Source organism: Elgaria multicarinata, chromosome 14 (assembly GCF_023053635.1).
Source record: "Elgaria multicarinata webbii isolate HBS135686 ecotype San Diego chromosome 14, rElgMul1.1.pri, whole genome shotgun sequence".
Classification (NCBI taxonomy): domain Eukaryota; kingdom Metazoa; phylum Chordata; class Lepidosauria; order Squamata; family Anguidae; genus Elgaria; species Elgaria multicarinata.
The window spans coordinates 27,401,419-27,418,842 of record NC_086184.1 but is presented as its reverse complement, the minus strand read 5'-3'; the positions used below and the strand labels follow the sequence as shown (position 1 = coordinate 27,418,842).

Here is a 17,424-nt window from a genome sequence, read left to right as displayed (position 1 = left end):
TTATTTTGCTAGTTTGTGTAACCAGGGTTTGTTTTAAACCATGATGTCTAGTTCGAAAATAATGACCGACCAAACACCTTTTGTGGAAAGTGAAAGAGTTAGCAGTAGTACTTCTCCCAATTGCATGGGATGAGGGGAAAGGAGGGGGATTCACATGAGCCTGAAGCTTCACTTGGGCTCATTCCAGCTTGTGCACAAGGTGCGAAATCCTGGCTTAGTGCTATGTGAGAACCAGCCTAGAATGTCCTGTACTTAAGATGTCAGAAATACCCAGCTATGGACTCCTGGAGTCTCCTTGCTGAGCTATATACCTCAAAGTGCTCTGTTGTGTCTTCTGGTGATCTTACTGTTTTTAAGGACTAAAAAGTCAGTGCAAAAATAGAAACATAAAGCATCCTAATTCTTTAATTAACTTAAGATGGGATTTTGAAAACTGCCAGGAGGGGCATTTATTCAATCAATGGTTAGGTGTGCATAGGTGGGTTTGTTTTTTTTTAAGCTTCTGAAAACCTGAAGATTGAGTAGGCTTCTTCTGTAATATAAATATGAATGCTGTTGACCTTAGTGACTGCTCTTGTCCTTGGTGATTTCTGTCTCAGCGTGGATGTTAGGTGTGGGGGATTGCTATTTGCCATAAAAGAAATGGCAGGGCCTTCTGGGTTGTAACTTCCTGTGTTGTGCGGCTCTTTTCGTAGGCAATGGTGGATGCCTGATACTGGAGGCGCTAATATTCCAGCTCTAAATGATCTTCTGTCTATCTGGGGCATGGCCTTTAGCGATGGTCTATATGAAGGGGATTTTACCATGGCAAGCCACGAAAGTGAGTAAACAGGACTTCATCAATACCTGACAGCTAATCAGGGAGAGAGGTTCTAGAAAAGGGATGGCCCTCCAGATGTGTTTTGGCCTACGGCTCCCATGATCCTTCACCATTGGGCTATGCTGGCTGGGGCTGATGGAAGTTGTTGCCTGCCAGATGTTTCAGCCTACAAGTTTCCATCCCTGTTGTAGAGCAACCTTTCCCAGCCTTGGGTCTCTAGAGGTTGCTGGATTACAACTCCCATTATTCCTGACCATTGGCCCTTACGGTCTATCAACATCTAGGGACCCAAGGTAGGGAAAAACTGCTCTAGATTATCCCTGACCTGCTAGGCTTCCAGCTATGTGGAGTTCTCCTCTTGCGCCCTGGGAGAGCAGTCCCCGATCTTCAGTCTGAAGGGGTTCAGTGCCTGCACACCTTTATGATGTGATCAGTTGTTTGTTTAGACTGGGCTTTGATATTGGGTGACATCATCTCTGGGGGAATAGATGACCACAGCGTTGTCACCATCATCCTGTTTTGTTGATAAAATATGGCACCCAATCCTAAGCATGCTTACTCAGAAGTAAATCCCACGGTGTTTGAAGGGGTTTACTCCCAAGTAAGTAACCCATAGGGTTGCAGCTGAAGAGTGCTAGGCGCTGTACCAAATTCATACTGGAACATTCTACATTTTTCCTGTTCAAAAAGTCAATTGAGATTGTCACTTTTCTCCCCCTCCTGATATCGCTGTAACTTTTCAGTTACCATACCATTCATGGGAAAGTGGGCTACCTGTAATATGTGAAGGACTAGCTCAGTTCTTGTAGTTTGCTGAAATCATGATGGCACGTAGAAGAACCTCCATCACCCAGTTCCATGAGGATCCCCCCCGCCCCCCAAGTTATTCACTGCAGACATATCTGCTGACGGGGACCAGGAGCTGTCATTGCCCCATAGCCCTCCCCCTTTCCCCCAATATTTTTAGACGTCAGGATGGATGTAATTCTTGAGGCCCTAATCAACTTGCTATAATCATGACACTTCCGTGTTCCTACTGTTATCATTACTGGGTGGCTAAAACATTGCAAATGTGTTATTTATACAGCACAGTGTGAGTATACACCGTGCTTCCTTTTCTCACCCATATTCCAATAGCCCTCTAATAGGTCATTATTATCACCATTTTACAGATGGGAAGCTATGTCAGAGAGAAGGAAGAAGGAGGAGGGAGGGAAACTTCTCCATGGCTAAATTGAAACCACAAAGGAGGAGAGTATCCAAGTCAGGTCAGGAAAAAAGGAGAAACAAATTCTCGGGGTGCAAACGTTTGTCTCGCTAGAGAGAATTCTGCAGTCATCCTCTCACAACTCCCTGAAGAAGGCCTTTGAGAGAACACAGGCCGAAACGCGTTGGGCTTTGTAATCAAAACGTTTGCAGCCTGAGAATTTGTTTCTCCTTTTTTCCTGACATGGCGAAATTGGGTATAAGATCCAGGACGTAGAGTAGCTGAACGACATACAGCCTAAAAGAAGGAGGGTAGAGCTGGGGGCAGAGGAGGGTGAAGGAAGCACAGAGGTGAAGCGGAGGAGAAAGTAGGAGGAACCGCTCACGTTAGGGCCTATGAGCGGGGAAACCATTTCTCTTGGCAGGAATGGGGCGGGACAGAAGGAAGTGATGGCCCCAGGGAGAGATTCCATCTCTCTGATGAATGTAATGTGCCAAGAGTTAAAAGATGGCTTCTCTGCCAAAGGGTGGCTATAGGTGGCTACATGCCAGATTTGCATTCCTTAATGGTGGACATCATGTCCTAGCAGACAAAGGGGAAAACTTTCGACCAATAGAGCATCGAATGTAACCTATGACTCATTGAGATTGTGCACCTTAACTTGAAAATGGAATGTAACTTAACTTGCTAATCCAGAAATGGCCAATAGAAGGGTTAGAAAGAGACTAACACCCTCTTGTAGCCAGGGCCTATATATACTGTGAGATTCCTTTGTTCTGGGCGCCTCCATTTTATGGAACCAGAGAGCGCCCCCATACTGCAGTATCGGAAGTAAATGGATTAAGTGTATTCTCCAGCCTCGTGTGTTTGATTGGCTATTAACGTGCCGGGAAAGTGGGCCTTTAAATCCCTGGTTAAGGGACAACAGAAGGAGCCAGATAGCCAGGTGGAGAGAGTTGTGCCTGATGTTGAGTCTGCCCTCGCTGCAGCCCTGTGGTAGGGAAAGCTACCTTTAGCCAAAAAAGCAAAGAAAAAAAGTGTTAGGTAGGGTCACCTTATGAAAAGGAGGACAGGGCTCCTGTATCTTTAACAGATGTATTGAAAAGGGAATTTCAGCAGGTGTCATTTGTACATATGGGGAACCTGTGAAATTCCCTCTTCATCACCACAGTTAAAGCTGCAGGTGCCCTGCCCTCTTTTAAATCTGGTCTCTCTAGTATAGTTCCTGCAGCTTTAACTGTTGTGATAAAGAGGAAATTTCACCAGGTTCTCCATATATACAAATGATACCTGCTGAAATTCCCCTTTCTATGCAACTGTTAAGGATACAGGAGCCCTGTCCTCCTTTTCATATGGTCACCCTATGTTAGGCCCCAATCCTATGCACTCTGCTCCATTGAACTGAATGAGACTTACCTCTGAGTCAACATGCATGGGATCAAATAGTTCAGGGTGCAAAGAGCTTTCCCCACATTGTGCCCCAATGACTCTCAAGAGGGCTGGGGAGGGGGCAGCTGATTAGAACGCATTGTGTCCATTCTTTGGCTGCAGGTTTCTACTTAAAATATAACTACTAGAATTGGTGAACGTACGTCTTTTTTTGTTTTATTTTTAGTGAACTATGCCTCGGGATGTAGTATTGCAAAGTTTCCAGAAGATGGCATTGTAATTGCACAGACTTTTAAGGATCAAGGTACAGTGTTGCATTTCTTTTTATATTCCTCTAAGTATAGTCCTGGATCTGCCCTTGACCTCTGTAAAAATAAATAAATAGTAGATGCACAGAAAATCTTGATGCACGTATAGTTGCATGTTTAACTTGGGTAGACATTCCCATTCTGTGATATTGATTCCGTTTACAGACTCAGCTGGAGCAGGCTTCACGGGGAGGTCTCCCACCCTAGAACAAATGAACAGACTCCCTCACTGTATGCCTGATATCTGTTCAGGTCTGACAGTCTTAATTTTGGCGGTGGGGCAAAGAACAACTCCACCCAAGGAATGCCCCACCCCCAACCCTGACCATACCTGGGAGGAGAGCGGATGAAAAGTGTGTGTGTGTGTGTGTGTGTGTGTGTGTGTGTGTATTTTACTGACTGCAAACCTGCATCAGAAGGCTGCATAGCAATTTAAAAAGCACTTGTAATGGCTTGGTTTGCACATAATGCCTACCCAGTATTGGCCGCCTTGAGGCCCAGTATTGGGCAAAAGGCAGGATACTACTACTACTACTACTACTACTACTACTACTAGTTTATTTAACCATAACTTAATGGTTAACCCATGGTATGTTGCCCTACTTAGGGTTTGACTTGCAGACAATGTATGCTTTGTTCGCTCAATCCCTGGGTTTGTATTTTAATTAAAATACTTCTAAATTGTTTGTTTTGCTCCTCCTTCTCCTGCTCCCTCCCTGTATTCCAAATGCCTTACTCCTCTTGCCCACCACCTCTGTAGCCTGGCAAAACAACCCATGAACAACCCACAGTTTTGGATTCACACATAAAAACAAGCCAGAGTTCACAATCTAACAACAAACCATGGCTTCTTTTGTGGGGGGTGGTTTGTGATGAACAAACCATGGTTTGTAAGCACGGCAACCCAGAATACAACAAATCACAAGTTAGAGTCCTGTCTTTCATGAGTAGAGATGGACAAATCCATCAGTTTCAGATTCTTTTATTTTTGTCTTTTTCCAGTCTCATCACTTCTCAAAATGTTTGCTAGTGTCCGCAGGAACATTTGTACTTGTTTTCATGCACATTTCTCCTATAATATATGTGCAGTTTTATCCAAAAGTTGCATTTTTGCAATCAAATTTCCCTACTATTATGAGGGATGGTGGAGAATTTCAATAGGCCTGCATTTTTAAGCAAACCATTCTAATTCATACTTACCAGACCTATGTGCAGAACGGAATTCAGTTGTCCTTTGGATTCCACACCTCTGAATTTTGCAATGCCGTTCTTGGGTCAATAACTGTGTATGTCAGGGAAAGATGCTTTTAAAATGCGTATGTTAGGGAAAGTTGCACGGAAATTGGGCAGAATGGATTTGAACACATACAGAACTGACACAGAACAGATATAGTCTCAGTTCAGACAACACATTAGTCAACACAGTCCGAAAACTCCACTCAATGATTCAGTTTCTAGGGGGTGCCCCCCACACAGCGTGTTCTAACTCCACTGTTGTGGGACTGTGGGCTACTGTGGAGTTGAGTAAAATCCATCACAGTGTTTGATTGACAGTTCCTCCACCCTCTCTCCTCCCCCAGTCCTCCCAATGATATCCCATCAGCCATTGCTGCAAAAAAAGAATCTTGGCGGGTCTCCTAGAGTGGCACTCCCTCCTTTCACCATTCTTGCCAGGGAACTCTGTAGCTAGTGGGAAAAGTCAACGCAACGGGAAACTCCACAGAGCCCTCCTCACAACACACAACACAACAGTTATACAGGAACTCTCCTCTGCACAGTGTGGATATTCAGCATGGGGTGTTTTCTAAAAAAAACCCACCTCCACTGTGGGTGGAGTTTTCCCTCCAGACAACACATTTCTCAATGGTGGTGTAAAAACTCCACCGTGGAGGTCTAAAACTACCATTGAGAAACATGTTGTCTAAACTGAGCCATAGACAGATTCATACATCCGTAACTAGGTGTATGTTATTTTGTGTTATTATTATTATTTATTTATTTATTTATATAGCACCATCAATGTACATGGTGCTGTACAGATTACACAGTAAATAGCAAGACCCTGCCGCATAGGCTTACAATCTAATAAAGTTGCAGTAAACAATAAGGAGGGAAAGAGAATGCAAACAGGCACAGGGTAGGGTAAACAGGCACCGGGTAGGGTGAAGCTAAACAGTATAGAGTCAGAACAAACTCAATATTTAAAAGCTATAGGGAAAAGAAAAGTTTTTAGCTGAGTTTTAAAAGCTGTGATTGAGTTGGTAGTTCTCAAGTGTTCTGGAAGAGCGTTCCAGGCGTAAGGGGCAGCAGAAGAGAATGGACGAAGCCGAGCAAGGGAAGTGGAGGCCCTTGGGCAGGCAAGAAGCATGGCATCAGAGGAGCGGAGAGCACGAGCGGGGCAATAGTGTGAGATGAGAGAGGAGAGATAGGCAGGAGCTAGACCGTGAAAAGCTTTGAAGGTCAACAGGAGAAGTTTATATTGGATTCTGGAGTGAATTGGAAGCCAATGAAGAGATTTCAGAAGTGGAGTGACATGGTCAGAGTGAACACCTTCTTTGTGAACACCTTCTGTTAATGTGTGCATTCTCATATGACATTGTTGATCAGTTAAGTGTGAAAATCAAAGGATGACAGCATTTTGGTACACATGTTGGTTCAGGAAGTGGATATTAGGTAGGCTCAAATTAAAATGCCAACCAAATGCATGTCTTCCCCATCCCTAGTCGTGACAGAAGAAAGGAGCTGCTTCTCAGTTAAGAACTCTTCTCCCAACGCAGTTTCTAGTTGCAACTTTGGAGCAGGGCCTTTGTTAGAATCCTTTTAATAGTGAAGGGAGGGTGATGTAAGTTTGCCCCCTTTAATGTTTCTCCAAAATGAGCCTACTAATCTTCTTTCATTTATGCTGAACCATTAACATGACTGTTGATAAACCAGAAAGTTGTGGTCGTAATGAACAGCACTTACTAATGAAAAAAAAAAAAGATATGTTTTTCCTCCTCACTTTCATTCATTCGCTGCACATTATTTGACCTTATCATCCACTGCAACAAAAGGAAGAATGCTGGCAATTTGGTGGTATTGTATTCTGCCTTCCAGCCCTATTGAAGCCAATTTAAATCCTGATGAACCATTTACAAAGTTTTGTTTCAAAATATTTAAGCTTATATAAAGCTTTGGTTGCCATGTTTTACACAACACACATACACACACACATACAGAGAGAGAGAACGTATACAATGGTGTATATTCTCATAGAATCATAGAATAGCAGAATTCGAAGGGGCCTATAAGGCCATCGAGTCCAACCCCCTGCTCAATGCAGGAATCCACCCTAAAGCATCCCTGACAGAGGGTTGTCCAGCTGCCTCTTGAATGCCTCTACTATGGGAGAGCCCACAACCTCCCTAGGTAACTGATTCCATTGTCATACTGCTCTAACAGTCAGGAAGTTTTTCCTGATGTCCAGCTGGAATCTGGCTTCCTTTAACTTGAGCCCGTTATTCCGTGTCCTGCACTCTGGGAGGATCGAGAAGAGATCCTGGCCCTCCTCTGTGTGACAACCTTTCAAGTCTTTGAAGAGTGCTATCATGTCTCCCCTCAATCTTCTCCAGGTTAAACATGCCGAGTTCTTTCAGTCTCTCTTTATAGGGCTTTGTTTCCAGATCCCTGATCATCCTTGTTGCCCTCCTCTGAATACGCTAACCCTTCCCTTCTCTATCCAGTGGAGAAGGGAAGCCCACTCTGGCTTCTGAGAAGCTGCACTTCCTGCTTTCCAGGAACAACATCAAGCCAAGGGGGTGACCATCCATTGTCCATCAAGCCAAGAGGCTGACCATCCATTGTCCATCAAGCCAAGGGGGTGACCAGCCTGGCCCATCCATTGTCCAGAGAAGGAGCAGTTGCAGGGCTCTCACTTTCCCCTCCCTGCCAGAAAGAACATTTGGTCCCAACTGACAGTTGCCCTGCGACTGCAGAAGGAAGGAGAATGCGTGCTCTAACCCCATCCATCGGCCAAAGGAACAAGAGCCAATGATGACTATCCAGGCAAGAGCAAGGGGAGATCACCCTGGGCCAGTGCAGTTAAATGCTCGCTTATAGCTCGCTACCTTGATCTCCTTTCTCTTCTTTTCCCCTCCACTCCCCTTCCCTTATCTGTCTTGCCTTTTTAATTTACAAACCCAAGGGAAGTGCCTCTCTCTCTTTTTGACTGATGTGAGCCACTTTGGGAGAAGACAATTGCTTGAAGAGCAGGATGAAACTAATGTTATATTCCACAATGCCATGGCTGGCGTTCGGTTAGCATCTTCAGGCATTTGTTGAGGACCATGTGCCAGCAGGGGCTCCCTGCCAATATTTGAAGCCCACTGGATTAGCTCCTCCTCCTCCTTGTCATTGGTTATGTTCACAGGATTTCGAGCAGCATAAAAGAGCCTGGCATCCTCCCGGGCTCATGGATCCCCTGTCCCCATGCAGCCAGAAGGAGGATTTTGGAAGTTTTTTTACTTTCAGTTGCCTTTGAACTGGGCTTGAACTGGGCTTCTTGGATTTACATTAACTAGGAACATTTTCACCAAGGTAGCTTCATAACCCATGGTTTGAAGTTGCCTTGGTATGAAACTGATCAACTGCAATCCTGTGTTCAGACACAATAAATGAGCAATGACAGGTGTGAGGAACAGAAGTGGCAACCCCTCTCATCTTGCCCTCTCAGTGGTTGGATGGATTGGGCCCAGAGAAAGAGGGCAAGTGAAGGGACAGTGGTGAAGACGAGGTGGACACACTCAAGGAATTCTCCCCAAGGACTCCCTAAAACCCAGAGCCAGCCCCGCCCAATACCACATAAAGACAGTTTTGACAGACACTTACCTTTTCAGTATAAGCACATTGCATTACATGTATATTCTTCACAATCAAATTGGGGAAAAGGCAGAGTAATAATTACATCCCTCTGTTCTTTGAGAGGCATTAGAACTTGTTGATTAAAGCAAGAGTGGGCAGACTTCCAGCTTCCAAGGTCTACTTTGTTTTCTGTTAGAACTCTGAGATTCACCAACCAGAGCCTTGCGCAAAAGACATACACTTAGAATTGAAGAAATCTGAGCCCAGGAATTTATTTTGCGTACCAAACAGAGCTCATAGTCCTTTGGCTCCTGGTTGCCCCAGGTTTTCTTCGTTTCAACAGTATAATTTAGAGAGATGTGTGTGAGAGATTTTGATGCTATTGATAAACAAATGGGAGTCAAAAATCCTTGCCAGTCTACTGCAAATCACTCAAAGACCTACCGATAGATCCTGAACTGCCTTCTGCCCACCCCTGATTTTAAGTGGAAATGCTGAGCTTTCCACAGGCAAAGATATGTGGGGTTAAGCAGGAGGCTTTTTCCATCTTGTTAACACAACCCATCCCTTAGAAATATAATGCATTTTAAATTTCTGCTTGAGAGCCAATGCTTTCCGTCCCCTCGTATTTAAGTCATGTGAGATTATTGGGATGCTGCCAGTTGATCAACTTGCTTTCTGACCTTCCTTCTAGGTCTTGAAGTTTTAAAGCAGGAGACGGCGATAGTAGAAAACGTCCCCATTTTGGGCCTCTTCCAAGTCCCATCGGAAGGTGGAGGCAGGATCGTTTTGTATGGTGACTCAAACTGCTTGGATGACAGCCACAGGCAAAAAGGTGTGTAAAGCAGGCTGAGCGAAATCCCATGACTTGTGTAACTTAACATTAGCGGCTTTAAAAATGTATGCATACACACGCATGTGTGTGTGGATGGATAGATGGATGGATAGATAGATAGATAGATAGATACAAATAAATGAAAAAAGATTTGGGATACACAGTAGGATCTGGAATGTACAGAGACGCAATCTATTTTTTAGAGTTTTAGGATGCAACCCTATTGGGTTGACACCCGCTACACAAAAGCCACTGATATATGTGGTTTCGCCACCCTTTTTATCCTCACAATAAAGCTGTGAGATAGGATTGGTTATTTGTCTTGTGAAAAAAGTTCGAGTCAAAGAATGCTAAATTATTTCTATAATGTGCTGGAATATGACAGTATAAGATTCAGCACCACCGTTTTAATTCTTTCTAAAATGGTAAAAGTTGTAAGCTATGGTACAATTGAGTAATTATGTTTTAGAATGAATCGAGTTGTCTTCTGGTTCCTTGTTAATATGGCATGAGAAGCTGATAAATAAATAAATAAATAAATAAATAAATAAATAAATATGAACTACTACCACTATTACTAATAATGTTTTAGAATGAATCAAGTTGTCTTCTGGCTTCTTGTTAATGTGGTATGTGAAGCTGTTAAATAAATACGTACTACTACCACTACCGTATTTCTTCGATTCTAAGACGCCATCGATTCTAAGACGCAGTCCATTTTTAGAGTTCTTTATTTAAGGAAAAAAGTGTGTCTTAGAATCGAAGAAATACGGTATTACTAATAGCTTTTTTACCCTACCATTAGTATCTCGAAAAAGCCACCTACACTGAGGTTTTGGCAATATGCGGAGTACTTGAATTTCACCAACTAATCCAAATTCTTTAATTAGTTGATAAGTAGAGACTTGCGTAGACCCTCCCCCATCCGTTGTATGAGTATCAAGATGCCTGTTACCTCCAGAGGATGCTGTTTAGTCCAGTGTGGGCTCTTTATACCAATCAAACAGGATAGCGTTGGATCAGATCAGCTTTCATGTTATGAATAGGAAGCAGCGCCTCCTGCTGTGACATCAGTGAGCTTAGCTGTGTTTAAAATTCCTCACATATATGATTTATAAATCCTAAAAATGTGTCTGACCTCTGTACGAAAAATCAAAGGTGAGCATTTCAGTGACATCGGGATTTATGAAGATTAGCTTCCATTCCCACCAAACAGTCATGCCGGGTGGGAATTATAAGAAAATGTCTTTGAACTGTGTTTAAATGGTCTGAGAAGACCAGACTTATGCTACCAACTCAGATTTCTGAGCGATGGAGTTCTGCTAACCTTGGCTCTTAAAACAATTCCCCGTTTTGTATCTTATCAAGCACAGTAATCTAAATAATCTCCTTCCTTCCACAATTTAAAGGTTGAAAACAAGGACCATCCTTTTGCTGATGTGTAAATAAAACCGTACTCTTTTTAATGCAAGCTTTCTTTCTAACTTAGCTTAAGCTGGCTTTAATGTGAATTAACATGGTACAATAGAGAGACCAAGCATTTTTAAGTTCACGGAGTAGGTATGGAGAAGGCCCTTCCTTTCATAGAGCTAAATTAGTGACGGTAAAGGAGACAGACAATGTGCTCCATTCAGACATTGCACTAAACCGTGGTTATGGCAGTGTGATGTCTGAATTGACAAACCATCATTTGCGATCAGCTCGCAAAACAGAATTAGAAAACATGGTTTGGAGTGGGTTTGCAAACCGTGGTTTGCACTAACTATAGTTTGCTGAGCAGATCAAAGACACAAGCAGACAATCAGCTGTAAACTACGATGTGTGTATTATAAATTGTTATTGTTGTTATTGTTTTACATATATTCAGTTGAAATTTGTTGTCCGTTTGGAAGCTCAAACTATGATTAGCGTTCTATATCAAGGCTCTTACAAGCCATGGTTTTAGGTGTAGTGTCTGAATTGTGCTAGGGGAACACTTTGGATGGGATGAAATATGTCTAGCTTTGCTCACCTTGGCTTCCATTGAGTTCAGTGGGCTAAGAAAAGAGAAGAGCATGCTTCTCTATCTAAATTTATTTATTTATTACATTTTTATACCGCCCAATAGCCAAAGCTCTCTGGGCGGTTCACAAAAATTAAAACCATAATAAAACAACCAACAGGTGAAAAACACAAATACAAAGACACTGGAATTACCAGGGACAGGTTTGCTTTTCACCTCAGTGTTGCTTCTGTGCACTCATTTCTTTACTTTTTCATATACAGTTGAATTGATGCTGTTCATTCCATTCCTATGCAGAAGTAACCAAATCGTCCCTAGCTCTGAATGGCTTGCAAAAAAGCAAACTGGTCTTGGGAAAAGAGAGCCCAAAATACTCTCAAAAAGCCAAAGGAAAACCTGTTCCAAAAGAGAAAAGAGAACTCTTCTCTCAAAACGGGGGCAAGAACCGGGCTGAGTCTGTTTCTCAGAAAGCCAGGGCTGCTTATGAACTAAAGTTTCAATCCCATTCAGTTCCATAGCTTCCTTGTGGCAGGGTGACCTTGTTCCGATGACATGCTAAGCTGTGGTGGTTAAGCGTTTTGAGCTAAACATGACGGCTCAACGTGTCGTATGAACCATGATTTGAGGTGTGTCGTGTGAGCCATTGCTAACCATGGTGGCTACATAACTACAATTTAAACACGCTCACTAACCATTTGCTGCAAAAGGGTTAGTGGCCTAACCATGGTTTAGCATGTTGTCTGAACAGGCCCAGTGCAGGTCGAGGCGGGGAACAGGAAGTGGCTGGAACTGTCCATCCTTTGCCTGTCCAATTTGGTAGACTTTTACCTAGTTCCTGTTTCTTGGCTTTGTTGTGACTTCAAATCCAGCATGTGCATACTAACCTAGTGCCTGGGATCCTCTCCACCAACCCGCTGTCTCTACTTTATGGTTCCTCCTACTGTTGCTATGCACCCTAGCTATTTTAACTAGTCCACAAGTGAAGATGGATGAGCACCCAACACGTGTAATCCTTCCTCCCTCTCTCTCTCTCTTAAATCTTGCCAAACCTTTGGGCTTTAGCTTCCGCAGCGGAGGGCTGAGAGACAGCGCAGAGGGTCAAGGGAAGCAGACGGCAGCAAAGCATTTTTAAAAGCCTAGTTCAAGAAACGTAGTTAAATGTTCAGAATCTACTTGTTTGACTAGAGAGCCATAGCAAAGCAGCTACATAATTTTCTAAAACATTCTTAAATCCCAGATTGCTTTTGGCTGCTTGATTCTCTTCTTCAATACACATCTTACGGAGTGATGCCACCTAGCCTCAGTCATTCGGAAAACAGGCAGCGACCCCCATCGGGCGTGGGCTATACTCTTCCAGAGCGAATGGAAGGTGATTTTGATTTGTTTTGTACAGCCAGTGATGAGCTGACGGTATTTGGCTTAGTAGGGGTGTGGGGCGGGGCAGAGGGGCGTCCTCTTTATTGATGTTATCTTACCTTGGGGTGGGAAGAAGGAGGGATGGGTGAGGTTAAGCAAAGGTGCAGCAGTACAATCCCGGGGTCTCCTTCCCTACCACCTTTCAGATAGACTGCTTGGGTGGGAGTCATTAGATGTAGGCAGACCCATCTCTCCTTTCAGCCAGGCTATGCATCATTCCTGCGTCGCCTCCTATCATCGAAGGGGTGACATTTAGGGGAGGCAAAAGCTTCTGCCGTCCGTGCTTTGAAATGGGCACAGACAGCAGGCAGGGAATGTACCTTGCGCTATAGTACTTTTACTGTGGAATTGCAGGTAACCATCTTCATCGGTACTCAAAAGTGCTCGAGGCTCACCTGCGGGACCCCAAGCCCCGCTCTCTTCCAGCGTGTCCTCATCTGTCCTGGGCGAAGCCACAGCCTCTGAATGAAACAGCACCCAGGTTGTGATTTTTTGCATTTGCTAAATGCCCTAATAGGGTTTCATTTTTGAATTTGATCGCTATGTTGCTCAATTATTGTATCTGAACAACTGTGCGTGTATATGAATGAAGTAGCGCCAATTATATAATGCGCTAACAAATCACAATTGATGTTATTTTCAGGGTTTATCCATTGGGCGTTTTCCTTTGCACTCTGTTAAATATTGGGAATTTACAAACGGTTTCACAAGAAACCAGCAGTTTAGTTGAATTCACCTAGCTAAAAGAACAAACGAAACGCTGCAAAGTATTTTAGTTGTGTCCTGTGGGAACGCCTCCATACACTCTCAAGGGTCCTGAGAATTCAGTGTCTCTATTTATTTCAGGGGTGGGCAACTTTGGGCATTTTAGAGGCCAGTCCCATATTTTCTAGCAGTTCAGATAACCAATACGCTCAATGTGCAAATCGGTTTGAATGCTTTCATTTCTTCTAGCAACCTTTGGAAACATCAGAAGTTGTTATCCATCGACCTGGATAAAGTGGCTTTGCCAAGTTTCCGTCAGAGTCGACCCCAAGTAAGGCCTTTGTCACCTGGAGAAAGCGGAGCATGGGATATTCCGGGAGGTAGGTACTAGAAAGTTGGGATACCTGTTCCTTGCAAACTAGCACTCTGGCCTTGGTTAGACGTAGGTGTACACAATGATGATGATCCCATTTCTCTACCACCCCAGTAGCCAGAGCTCTCTGAGCGGTTTACAACAATTCTGAATAATCCAGATGTGGCGTTTTGGTCATCTGGATTGCATCTTATTTATGCCTATTTAAGATGCTTTTGTTGCCATAATTAATTAATACTCTCATAATTAATTAATACATAATTAAAGACACCTGGCACAATTTGAAAATGCCTGATTTGTTCCAGCCATAGCAGATTCTAACTAAGTGGTTTTCAAACCTCCTAGCTTTACAAATTTCCTTTCTACACAAAGCAGTTGGATGGGGAGCCTGTGTGTGTGTGTGTGTGTGTGTGTGTGTGAGAGAGAGAGAGAGAGAGAGAGAGAGAGAGAGAGAGAGTGAGTGAGTGTGTGTGTGTGTGAGAGAGAGAGAGAGATTAGTCTCCTTTGTGTTGCAGAGGGCAACACATGCATAATCAGCTTATGTATTTGTTTTATTTGTACCCTGCCTTTCTACCCCAAAATGGCACTCAAGGCAGCTTATTCTGGCTGCTGCCTGGTCCTGTTGGACCTGGCCATTATGGTTCCCTGTAAAATGAGACGGCATCTTAGAGCCCATCATCCCCCGTCCCTGCAGTTGCATATTGTAGGACATAATTGATAGCAAGTTGTTAAAAAACGGAAGCTTGTTTTCCCTTACTGCTCTTCTCACTGAGGAACCACAGGGCTTCCCAGAACACAGGGTTGATATTCTAACAGCAGTTTTAATTTATTTATTTATTACGTTTGTATACCGCTCCACATCTAGACAGAATGCGGAGTGGTGAACAACAAGAGATAAATGAACAAGAGGTAAATGAATAAAACACAATATTATAATTATTTTTTAAAACGTAGAGTTCGAAGATGTTCAACCAAGGAAGGCCTCCTGGAAAAGAGCTGTTTTCAGGAGGTGCCGAAAACAACACCGCGTTGGTGCTTGCCTGACATCCAGAGGCAGGGAGTTCCATAAGAAGGGGGCCGCTACACTCAAGGCTCTTCTGTTGGTGGACTCCAGTTGGACCATACTGTAGGTCCATGTGGAACCACCAGGAACATGACCTCTGATGACCTCAGTAATCAGGCAGGTTGGTAAGGGAAAAGGCGCTTGCTTAGGTATCCTGGTCCCAAGTTGTTTAGGGCTTTGTACACTGGTACTAAAACCTTAAAACTGTCCCAACAGCGAATAGGCAGGCAGTGCAGTTCCCCCACGATGGAAACCTAGGCCGGTCAAGGCTTTCTGAGCTTTTGAGGACCACGTTTAAGATCACTGCATAGGAAAATAATAATAATCCTGAATTAAAACCAATAGCTGGGTAGTAGCTTCTATAGCTGGCTGTAATTCTTGTTTGTGGATGGCTAAACACGCACGATCAGCTCAAGTACATTCATTTCCTCCCTTTCCCATACAGGAATAATGCCTGGACGCTACAACCAGGATGTGGGAGGGACGATACCCGTCTTTGCCTTCCTTGGTGCGATGGTGGTTCTGGCGTTCTTTGTGGTACAGATGAAATCTAAGAGCAGGCCAAAGAGACGGAAACCCAGAGTCAAACGGCCGCAAATTATACAGCAGGGTCACCCACCAAAGACACCGTCTGTTTGACCGCAGTTGCCAAAGATGACCACCTGTTATTGGCTGCTTCATGGAATTGTGATTGCTACTAATGAAGATGGACCATGCTTGGCCTGATGCACACAACTTCCTCACGTTGTCTTTGATTACTGACAAACAGGAACTCAATGGATCATTGTCTGGAGATAAAAAAACTGTTCTTGTCAGTAGCTGATCTGACCAAAGGCTCAAACACTATAAAAAAGGAACGAATTACTTGCTCCGCGAAAAGGGAAAGGGCCTCTTCTTTTTTCTTTCAAACTGACCAAACCTTTTCATTTGAGGCTATTTTCTATATTTATTTTAGGAGGGACTGAGAGAAGATCCTCTTCAAGGCCCTTGAATCTTGGATGGATGGCAGAACCATTTTTCTGGATGGAATGCAATTTTCTAATGCTATCTATTACAGAACTCCCACCATCCTTCTGTAAGGATGAGAGAGAAACTGACACTTTGAGGGAACCAGGAACAAATCACGTTGGTGTAATCCTTCCGTTTATTTTTATAAAGCAACTTACCATGATGTTTTGTAATTTTTCAGCATGATTTCACCATTGCTGGTGGAGAAAAATTTTCAATAAATATGTTATCTATATTGAAGCTGAAACAAAAACACATCATAATTTCCCCCCGCCTTGAAAGCTCAAGTGAAAAGCTAACCTTTTTTTTCTTGTTTTCTTTTATGAACACCAACACTAAGCTCAGTTTTTGACTGCCTTATTAATTATCGCAACAATCCAGCAGAAATTAGTCATATCTAACTTCTATTAAAATCATTTTCTGGAGAAGTAGCCAACTTAGTCTGTTGCAGGAAAATCGACAGGGCCTTGTAGCACCTTAATAAACTTATGTCATAAATTTTGTAAATTAGATTCTACTTCATCAGATGCATGGAGCATTATCTTCAGTTGGCAGGTATATAGGATGTATACTTTCTAGCAGGGGTGTAAGAACTTCAGGCCTGGGGAGGGAAACCTAGCTTTCCTGGGGTCCCAATCCAGCCTTCTAGGATTACACAGAAGATTACACAGTTTCCTAGAGCCTTGTGTGACACAGAGCGGTAAAGCAGCAGTTTCTGCAATGAAACTCTCCACGGCCTGAGTTCGATCCCAGCGGAAGCTGGTTTCAGGCAGCCGGCTCGGGTCGACTCAGCCTTCCATCCTCCGGAGGTCGATAAAATGAGTACCCAGCTAGCTGAGGGAAAGGTAATAACGGCCGGGGAAGGCAACGGCAAACCACGCCGCTATAAGGCCTGCCAAGAAAACGTCAGCGAACGCTGGCGTCCCTCCAAGAGTCAGTAATGACTCAGTGCTTGCACGAGAGGTTCCTTTCCTTCCTTCCTGTGGTTTCCTGGATTTTGTACAATATTTTTCTCCATTCCAAGAGACCAATCCTATGGCCCCTAGACTGCATTGGGGTGTTGGGGGGGGGGGGATAGGATTGTTTGATTTCTTGGCTCCAAGGTTGGAAACAGGGCTCTGACTTTGGAGCCAAGAAACTGCACTCCCCACCCCTCCCCCTTGTAGTTGATGCAGAGAGAGCCGCTCTGGCTACCTCTTCATGCTCGGAAAATGGAGAACAGAGATGGGGAAAAGAGGGCATTCCCAGGGGAGGGGAGGGGAGGGGAAGAACTCGGGGCAGCAGCCATACGACATACTCTGTGGCCACCCCAATCTCCTTCCCTCCTCTCCCTAAAGCCTCCTCTAGATGGGTGAAAATGCCCGTCTAGCTTAAATGCAGAGCGGGACGAAAAAGTGCAGAAAAGGGCAACTAAAATTATTAAGGGACTGGAGCGTCTCCTCAATGAGGGAAGGTTACA

At 43.8% G+C, this 17,424-nt stretch overlaps 1 protein-coding gene across 2 annotated transcripts in view; it reads left to right on the top strand.

The window, feature by feature from the left end:
• Positions 1-16,210, top strand: part of MBTPS1 (membrane bound transcription factor peptidase, site 1) — a 50,102-nt gene extending 33,892 nt beyond the window's left edge. The window contains exons 17-23 of one of the 2 annotated variants that reach the window (XM_063141498.1): positions 696-820; positions 3,643-3,720; positions 9,258-9,398; positions 12,638-12,769; positions 13,171-13,297; positions 13,771-13,901; positions 15,403-16,210. In XM_063141498.1, coding sequence (XP_062997568.1) covers positions 696-820; positions 3,643-3,720; positions 9,258-9,398; positions 12,638-12,769; positions 13,171-13,297; positions 13,771-13,901; positions 15,403-15,596 — 928 coding nt within the window. In that variant the 3' untranslated portion in view covers positions 15,597-16,210. The remainder of the gene's footprint in view (positions 1-695; positions 821-3,642; positions 3,721-9,257; positions 9,399-12,637; positions 12,770-13,170; positions 13,298-13,770; positions 13,902-15,402) is intronic. The other variant, XM_063141499.1, reaches the window with a different exon arrangement.
• Positions 16,211-17,424: the final 1,214 nt, after the last annotated feature.